Source organism: Plasmopara halstedii (genome assembly GCF_900000015.1).
Source record: "Plasmopara halstedii genome assembly, contig: Scaffold_484, whole genome shotgun sequence".
In the NCBI taxonomy this organism is placed as follows: domain Eukaryota; phylum Oomycota; class Peronosporomycetes; order Peronosporales; family Peronosporaceae; genus Plasmopara; species Plasmopara halstedii.
Genome location: NW_020187404.1, coordinates 246264 through 256028, shown reverse-complemented (window position 1 = coordinate 256028; position 9765 = coordinate 246264). Strand labels below are relative to the sequence as shown.

General features: G+C 45.7%; 3 protein-coding genes across 3 annotated transcripts; 2 read left to right on the top strand and 1 right to left on the bottom strand.

The window, feature by feature from the left end:
- Positions 1-1855: 1855 nt before the first annotated feature.
- PHALS_15442 (uncharacterized protein) lies at positions 1856-2617 on the top strand. Its single transcript, XM_036407439.1, has one exon. The coding sequence runs from the start codon at positions 2072-2074 to the stop codon at positions 2282-2284; it is 213 nt and encodes a 70-aa protein (XP_036263141.1). The 5' UTR covers positions 1856-2071; the 3' UTR covers positions 2285-2617.
- PHALS_10604 (uncharacterized protein) lies at positions 2616-4164 on the bottom strand (the record flags this gene model as incomplete). The annotated part of the gene is made up of 3 exons (XM_024726055.1): positions 2616-2630; positions 2717-2998; positions 3085-4164. 3 exons carry the CDS (start codon positions 4162-4164, stop codon positions 2616-2618), a joined length of 1377 nt encoding a protein of 458 aa, XP_024576770.1.
- A 102-nt stretch (positions 4165-4266) lies between these two features.
- Positions 4267-5327, top strand: PHALS_10603 (uncharacterized protein; the record flags this gene model as incomplete). The annotated part of the gene is made up of 5 exons (XM_024726054.1): positions 4267-4277; positions 4634-4726; positions 4800-4896; positions 4974-5190; positions 5281-5327. 5 exons carry the CDS (start codon positions 4267-4269, stop codon positions 5325-5327), a joined length of 465 nt encoding a protein of 154 aa, XP_024576769.1.
- Positions 5328-9765: the final 4438 nt, after the last annotated feature.

Genomic DNA, 9765 nt, shown 5'->3' with positions numbered 1-9765 from the left:
GTGAAAAAATTATGGGCGCGCCAGAGGCGATGAGCCTCTACCATGCTGAGAAAGAAGTGAGGTATTGTGGCTACTGTGAGTTTCATTGGCACTCGCAATCATTTATCTGCAGTGGTACAAAATATCGGCTCCTTGCCCACCGCTTTCGCTCTAGTCTGGAAGGTTCGCTAATGAGTTTCGAGCCAATCTCAGGTTCATAGTGTGGCCTAAATCAATTATGATATATGCTAATTCCGGGTCCTATAATACTTCACCGTTTAATCCTGGCTCTTTTTCTCTTCCAGCTGAGAGCGATGGTCAGTCTTAGAATAAGGCATAATGGCGCAGGCGTGAAATCGAGCGCTTTGATAATGCGACATATGAGCTCCCAAACACTTTTCTCTGAAAGCTTTTGCAGCACGACACACGTTGCGTCTGACCCATATGTTGTGTGTATCGCCATATCAATTGGTAGCGTAACCATTGTGGCATGCGACAATTGACATTCAGATCGACGCCAAAGCGCATACGTCGCAGACTAAGTCGACCCGGTGATTTTCTTACCCCAAAGATACACTCGGCAAAGATGTATGTCTATCCTGCCATACTGTGAGAAATTGTAGTGACGACTTCTCTGTGTGCAACGACGCATTTTTGATCGACATATATCACAAACGGATTAGAGCCAACCAAACTTAGCGAGTAGCTCTTAGTCATGAATGAGTTTTCTTCTCAGTAACTTCCAGATGCAGACACCAGCTGAATATTGCTGCGCGATCAAGCGTTCATGCCCATTGGTATCTGTTTAAAGAAAAGCGCAGCCTAATAAATGTTAAGTTTGGGATTGGGGAGCCAGAAACGTATATAAAGGGGGCTTTTTTGCAGCCTCAAAGACTGCCCCTGTGACTTTTCTCCAGGACCGTTTGACTTTTATTAAGAAAAAACGGCGATGAGCGGTGCCATTTTGCGCTAACTTGTGCATGTGCTGACTTGGCCGAACCACTTTCTCAAACCCTTTCGGGATAGATGAAAGTCAATCCACAATGGTCTCTATCATTGCAAGATCTGTCCATAGACCCTGCTTTCTGATGAAGCAACTGTGGAAGATGATTCGTCGGTGCCAGGGACACGCATTCTTAGTTGGTGAAAAATAACCGCTCTCTTTGGTCTTACCCTGAGATCGCGGCTCATTATCGCTCTTTGATTTCAGTGCTGCTCTAGGTACTCCTCAATATCATTGCAATATCAATCCCATGTGCACAAAAGGTGCTGCAACTTCGTGCTCGCTCTAAGAGCGCGTGCTTCTACGAAAGGCACCTTTTTAACTCAAAAACGCGCTACAGCTTAGAACATCAAGCTTCTAGACATCTGGTCGATGCCATGTCCTGTGACATCCCAGCCACGCCGTTTTTAGAAAGCGATAATATCTCGAATCCAGGTCAGTAACAAGGCAACGTTCTACTCTGTCAGATTCCCTCGAAGTCATGTGAAGGTTCAACAGAACATTTGCCACATCTCTGTTGCGAGACGATCGGACATCGTTTCCGTATGTGGCATCTTCACTACCTCCTCACTTTCTATTATTTAAGATATGTTCACATCGTACAAAATCGCTCTTAAATTTACCAGGACTTTCCGTGGCTTTACAAAGTCCAAAACATTAATATCTGTATTTTTCAGTTGGCCGAGGTGCGCCTACTGAAACTCGACGTTCTCCTGCGAGGGCTTCGTCATCCGCCCTTGCCAGAGAGCTTAATTCTTCGTACCTCTCAGCCAAGAGCGAAGGGGGTAAGCAAGGAGTAGTTATTTCGTACGATCATTAACTAAGCAGCTAAAAGGTCGCTCTCTTCCTCCTCAGCATAAATAAGCTCCATCACTCCGTTGCATAATCCACTTCCTCCATGTGCATACATAATTCTCCATCAATCGAAGCTGGAACAATATCCTTCCGAACATTGTAATTTCGTGGGGTGCAAAATAGTTTAACTTCTACACAATGAGCACTTAAAATGTTGTAGTACATGCGTATGTTCATTTTTTAAATGTGTGTTAGTGATGGCTGATACAAACAATTAAGTGGAGGGTGAGATTCATGCAAGCAGGATACATCAGCATTATTCGAAGTTTTGAATTCACAGTTTATATGCGCCTCTCACGAAGATCATCACAACGCCCAGCCACTTTTCTTGAATGTGGTGACAAAATTACGAATATAAACGATGTTTTGTGGTGCTATTACGAACTTCGTGCAGTGCACTTTCAATCATTACGCGACCATTCACCACACTCTTCACAACCTACATAGCAACTCTAGCATGCTTACGTTCTTTGGCTTTTCATTGCATTAAATTTACATCAATTACAAGCATGCTTACAGAGTCCGGCAGTGGCTTTTGCCAGCTAATGGCATTCACGCACGAAGTCACTACATCAGTACCAGCATAATGTGGTAGTGGCGCTGGCAGCAATTGCAACTGACACTCATTGGAATTAAGGATGCACCTATTGCCCGCGTTGCGACTGGATCGCTTTCCGTCGATATGAGTATAATGATACTCATGTTTCAGATCTTTTGTGTTGGTATTATTCGCTGAGTACAGGAAGACTTGAGCAAAGACTGATCCATGAGCATATTTTCAATGAGCTGCTGGCTGGATGTGATGGTCGCAAACATAAAACTCAGCACAAATTCAGTAAATGAGCCTATGGTGGAAAGGTCAAATGAACCGGCTCCAACCATTTGAGGCGAAACTAAACAGCACGTTTGGAACATTGAGAAACTCCCACAGCCCCGTACGCGTTTACTGATGACGTAGCCCTTCTCGCGGAAACCATAGCTTGAAAAAGGCGACTTTGAATTTTCGAGAGCTGATGCAGTGGAAACCCATACTACAACTTGCCGATCTTTCTCAATATAGCGCCGCACAACCTGTTTAACGCGGAAGTCAGCAGCCAAGTCATTCGCCATGAATTCAATGGCGAACATTTCTGCAACGGTGTCTGAAGATGACTCGACATCCTAGTGTTCTCAATAAAAATAAGCACGCACAGAGTGAAGAGATTGTTAGCAATGAAGGCATTTAATTTATTAATTTTTGTTCATACCTTTGAAAAATTTTCGTAGATATTTCCCCGGTGCTTTTCGCTGCCTCGGAAGTGGGTCCAAACAGCTTCGGCCGCTGTATTTAGATCAAATGGTAACATTTTGCTGGTGAAAATATCCACATACATGCCCTCGGGACTTTCACGCATCTGAGCATTTGTACAAGCAGTTTCGAGAAAATCAAGGCCATTGGCAGCGAGGACTTCATCTACCTCACGGTAAGCTGTCTCTGCGCGGGCAAGCAACGCATCGTATGTCTCTTTATCAAGAAGAAGATCCCACGTGGAACTCTGCATGTCGCCGACCGCATTGCTCACAATACCGTTAAAGCCAGCTAGCTGCTGCCGTGTTCGTCGTTGCATAACTATCTCCATACTTCTCGCCAATTTGATCTGATTTTCAAGAACCAGTTTGAGACGCGCATTCTCGCGCTCCGCCATTTCTCGTCGTTTTTGCTGGGTCGATGCCATGTCCCGCCAGACGGGTGGCATTCCTGATTGATTCATGAACAATTGTGTGGGATGCACTGTTTGAATTGTGTGCTTGTTTTCGAAACGTTGTAGGCGAAGAGATTGTAATTGCTGTTCCATTTGCTTGACTTTGTTGCGCAGGTAGGCCAGCTCGTTCTTACGATTATCCCGCGCTCGATTAGGATTCAATCGTACTCGTTTTTTCGTCTTCCCAACTACAGGTTTCTCTGTGGCATCGCCGCGTACACGTTGCAGAGTGGGATTATCAGAGCGAGTACTGGCTGCGGTTTGGGCAGCGCTGTATGAGGAATTTGCCACATGCACATCAGATTCGACTGTCATTGACTCATATTTAAACCCCGAAATCGAATTTTGCGAGCTCGGAAGCTCAACTTCCACCAGCAAAATCCCAAGTTCCTTGTCCGCAACATATTCATTCGCTACATCATCTCCGTTCGTCTGCACAGTTAGGGAAGTAGACTGCAAGGGGGAGCGTTCAGAATCCACACATCCTTGGAGTATATCTTCTTCTACGTGTACGTCGTGTGTGAAGTCGTCAACAAACGACAGCGCTGCCTCCAAGGCCTCCATCTCTTCGTCTTGCAGTAGCATGTTTATGCTTGCACTACCTAAGTTTTATGCTGTACCACTTATTTTATAGGGAGCTATACAAATGAACATGTGTTTTATTGGAATATTAAAAATTCGATTTGAATGGTATGGCGGTATACCACATCCACAACGTCCCACTCGCCTCATGTACTGCAAGTCATTTTGATAAAATGTAGACCTAGCGGACATAAGGTCTAATATTCGTGGCGGTATTTCAGATAAGGATGTAAAAACATCTTAAATAAGACTTCTGCAGCACAAGGCTTCGATTCTCGGCAAGAAGTTAGAGCAGCAATAGTTGGTGTATCTGCAGTAAGAATATTTTGTAACAGGACCAAGTCAGTGTGAGAGTGACGGTAGAAAGTGCGCTGCTATAAGCCAGGGCACACTTTAGCTTCAAGTGTGTTTTTGGGTTCAACGTCGCCTCAAGTACGCTTTCTGTCAACGAATCAAAGGATTATTGCGGCAGCTACACCACAAATTCAGAAATCGAAAGCATCTGGCCTCTTCAGCGCCATTTCCTTCCGTCTCCGCCATCAGAAGAGTCACTGCTTTCAATATCGTAAGCAAGCTGGCAACTATAGGCATCGCTCTATCGGCTGGGGCATAATCTACGATTGGTTTATCGAATGCAGCTTCTGTAGGGAATATGGCTTCGCCGGTGCGCTTACATTATGTGTGGTCAGACATGGCGCGGAAAGGCAGAGTGTAAACGCTTTTTTTAGACAGCAGGTAAAAACGGTCGGAGGTTTGAGCGCAAAATCGCAAAGTGTAAGCGGGATCGCTATCTCATCATTTATTGGTTTTAGAGATCTTTAGGAGTAATCGAGTGTGAAAACATTCATCGGTTGAAGTACGCATCACAACAATGTACTTGGATCATTTTTCTGAGCATATTTGTGAGCGATGCTTCACTGTTGACGTCCACGTGCCATCAGCACCTTTTTCTACCACGTAGTCAACACACCAAGGCATGTCACCAATGCTACGCTCGGGACTATATTCCAGCTTCTGTCTCAGTAAAAGGTAAACGGACGCAAAGCTACTCGCCATGATTACAGCCCTAACCTTTCTAAAATGCTTATGCGTAAATCCATGTGGTCATTTAATTTACAGGGTACCTACCAGATGTCACCGAGGAAGGACGGCTTGGTGACAAATGACATCATTTCGTTTGAAGAATCATCAGTAACAGAGAAGTCGCACTTGTTCTGTCTGCTGGATCTCTTCGATCCTTCTGATAGATTCAGTTCTGGTAAATCGAAGATTTAAGGGGTGACACTACAGCACAAGAGGATTGATCAGATCACTTGATCATCATCTTGAAAATTAAATTGTCACTGTCGCCCAGCTTGCAAATTTCACTGTCGCAACCTTTTACATGTTTTAATAAATCTATACAAAAGTATTTACTTGTGGGGCACGACCCCGTGATGTGTGGAATGACTCATCTTTATATCAATTAAATGGTTCACCTGATAGAGCAACATTGAGCACCGAGCCCACCACGTGCAAAGAAATGATAACGTTGCAACGAAGTTTAAACTGCGGAAGGAGTGAATGGCGGAGATATTTGCAACAGGGTAAACTATAATTTTGTGCACGGACACATTATACTACTCGATTGCATTAGAGTATTGGTTCTGGTTAGGACGATGAAACTCTGTCTTAATATATATTATATCATCGATTGGCTACGTCGCCAATGTGTCATGCGACTACACATAGTGGGGTGACGTGAGAGCGCATCTTCTATCTACCACAATAAAACGACCTGGCTAAAATCTTTAAATGCATACTTTATTTTTTTATCAAAGAAGGACAATCATATTGCCGTTCTAAATGGTTGATGTAGTGACGAAGCAGCTGATAGGTTATCAATACCGCTAACATTGCTGCTAGAATCAAGAACGAGCCCTTGCTTGCACTGGAGGCACCAGGAGTAACTCCAGAAACATAACCAAGACCGGACGGACCCCGTTGATCGTCAGTAAGCCGCAATTCATATTGCCAAGCACATTTAAGGCAGAGAGCGTTCTTATTCCGCCAAGTCTCAAATATCTTTGATCTCCAATAGTTAAAGTGAGGTTGCCATCGGATGAGTTAAAGCAAGAGCTATTGAATAGAGGATAATTGATTGTTGGAGGCAGAGACATTTTTGATCACTATACTATAAGATGCAAAACTTTTATGAGTCTATCTATCAATTATCTTCGATGACCTCGTGTAAGAACCAAAGAAAACTCAAGCACAAATTCGACAATACTTTATAAGGGGAAGAAAAATGTGGGTTCAGTATGATTTACACAAGTCAATCGTATTTTGGAATTCCGAAGACTATTAGAACCAGCTCTCAGTACGTAATTCTTGGTCGTAATCTAACTCAACGAGACCTTGGTATCTGTCGCGACTTCCCCACTGATATTCCGATCAAAACATTTATTGATCTCTATAACTACGTCAGAGAAGATGACTACCATGCTAATGGATAGCACTGATAGAAAAACATTAGTCAGTTGAATTATTCACTACTACCTTTTTTTGGTCGAATCAACAAACGAATACATACGTTGTTATCAATGATACCAAGCGGGATCATATTCTGATCTAGAAATGGCAATGTCAATTCCGAATTAGTATCTATCATTTGAGCAGTAGGCTAACCCTTGTCCCTGTGCGGTGGTTATAAGCCCCCCATACTCAACCCCAGCAGAAGTAAATGTGTGTAGCACTTGATTATTATTCGCGATTGGATTGTAAAGATTTAAACAATTGATCACGACAGCAGATGTCGGATCTATCTGAGGCACAAAGTTGCTATTAACTGCATAGACACTAGTTGTTTGGGCTTAATTCAATGATCTCGGAATTATCTACTCGTGGCTTGAGCTGTCGAAAAGAACGAGTGGTCTGTGGTCCACGCCTGGAAAGCTTTCAATTGAGGAAGACGACAATACTTCATATGGGATTAGTCAATTTGACCCGCCGAGTCACCTCCGACTTCTATAAGGGTACACGATGTATCGGAGTTACATGTACCCTGGTATGAAGGGCTGGGTCACACCATCTTGTGTGACCAAACATGGTGTGGGTTATACAAGACGGTGAAATTATACAATGGTGTAGCTACACCTTAACAAGAAGTCAGTACGTGGCTGGACTGCTAGTTGTTATGCATTTAAAATTGGTTTTACTATGTAATAAGGAAAACCTATAGATTTAGATATTGGCGGCTTTGCCGCAAATAAACCAAGAAAAACAGTATACATCTTGAACGGAAGAGTTTATTTGCCTTAGGTTAAGGTTGTGGTTACTCTTGGAGTTAGCGGATTGCGATCCGCTACACTCGTACTGGTTCCTAAGTATAGAACGAAGGTCACCGACCTTAACCAAGCCTCCTCTAATCGGAAGAGCTACGGCAGCCCCGCTGCACTTATTAGCACTTGTAGTCGATCCGTCGTAACGACTGATCCTCTGTGACGATGGAGGAGTTATCCTATTTAGCCGAGGGCATGCAAGACGGCTTAAAAAGCTGATGTCTCTGCTTGGCCCTGAGGGCTTGGAACACCTCAAAATGCAAGAATCTGAAGCGATCAGCGCGCGCCAAGAGGCGTTTTGTGAAAATGGTCTGCTAGAGCAACTACAGCAGAAGATGCGCCGTCGATTGCGTCCATGATGCCACCGTCGTCGACGGATAACTCCTCCCGACCCAAGCCGCCCATGGTAATCGTTAAGACCTTCGAGGGCAAGGATGAAGAGAATCTCATGCTCTGGGTGAGAGAGGTCGAGATGGCTATGGCCCCCGCCATGCTCCAGAACGAGCAACAGCGCGTGGCGCTAGCTATCTCCAAGCTCGGGGGCCGAGAGCGACAGTGGGCACTAACGCGCGATACTTCGGTCGAAGCGGCGTTTTTTTCATGGACGAAGAATGAGACTGCAGCTTTCACGAGTGTTCTCGCCGCCTAACAAGGCATATCGTGTGCGAACGCGTTTCCTTGCCGCGCGGCGGGGCAAGATGGAATTGGTAGACTTTACCGAAGATATGCGTACTCTCGATGCCGATAAGGCAACCAATCCTCTACTCGAGGCGGTCACAGTGACCGTCATATGCAGGGCCTCCGCACTGGAGTAGCCAGAATGGATATCTTCCGTGTTCACCTGTCTTCTTTTGAAGAAACAGTAAATGTGGTATTTAATGCCGAAGTCAACTATAAGTCGGCACGCCTTGGTCGGAATGCACACTTTAGCATCTCGTCAAGCGGGCCTGAGCCGATAAATTTCAGCTATGCTGACGACGAGAAGGCAGAGCTCCGAGCTACCGGGCAGCGTTCGAACACGTATTTTGTCTGTGGGGACACCCGTCACCTTCGTACTGACTGTCTCGTGCGCAAGGCGCTTCAAGATAAATCGAACCGACGTCCAGCTACATACTACTGTTGGTTTGTCGCGGGTAAACGACAACCCCAGTAGGCGTGGGGCTCTCTACGGGGAACGAACTGAGTTATGTTGAGTCTCGATAGTGTAGAGGGCAGTAGGGCCCAGCCCCGATGAGCTCCGTGCTCTTGAATACGGAACGCGTATGCAATCCGGGCTTGCTGGTCGTGAAAACGACCGTAAAGGGCTTTGAAAAGTCACGAAATATCCTAATCGAATTCGTGGCGTCGGGCAATTATGCTCGACGCTCCATTTTGAAAGGAAATCGGCTGTATGCTGAGGCGCTGAAAGCGCGATTGAGTGACACCATCACTGTTCGCTTAGCGACGGGGACATGTGTCACGGTGCCGAAGGTCCTTGTGGACCTCGGAGTCAATTTTCCGACTTTGATAGCGTAGAACGCTGCTTGGTCTTAGACCTGGATTCAAGGAATGACCTCATCCTTGGTAAGCATGGTTGGAACACCGTGAGCCATGGATCTATTGGGGATCAAAGACCTGGTGGAGCTGTTCGTGAGTCATGAACCCACCTCTGCTAGGAAGCAGAAGGGCTAATAGCGCGGGCACTTGACCGAGACGGTCAGCGTGCTGGAGATTGGAGTATTCAAGATGATGAACACCGAAGGTGTATCAGACAGAAGTCCCGGGCATGGATCGCGGGCTGAACGTGGAGTGGCACGTAGCCCACTCAGCGCTGCTCAAATATCAAAGCAGTCGCTGCATGCCACGAGTGACATAGTCGGACAAACTCTGAGGCATTTTGGGCGAGGGCTCAGTGACGCGCATGGAGTGGCACGTAATCCACTAAGCACTGCTCACGTTTCGAAGTAGTCGCTGCATGCCACAAGTGGCATGGTTGGGCGAGGTTCAAGGTATCTTGGGCAGGACCCTTCAGATGTGCATGGAGTGGCACGTTATCCACTGGATGAAGACTGCGGAGCTAGAAGTTCCTCGTTGGATGTTATTGATAATGCCCACGTTTTGTGTCTAGAAGCCGAACGGCAAGTGGCGTATCGTTAACGCTTACAATAAGCTCAATGCTGCCACCATTCAGGCTCAGACGCTGATTCCTAGAGAACAACACGGTTAAAAGTACAAAGTACAGTGCACTCGACCTGGGCGATGGGTCTTACCGATTGCTCACGAGAGCGAGTGATATTCCGCTGAG

Coding starts and splice junctions, on each gene's coding strand:
- PHALS_15442 (XM_036407439.1), top strand. CDS start 2,072: ATGCAAGCAGGATACATCAGCATTATTCGAAGTTTTGAATTCACAGTT.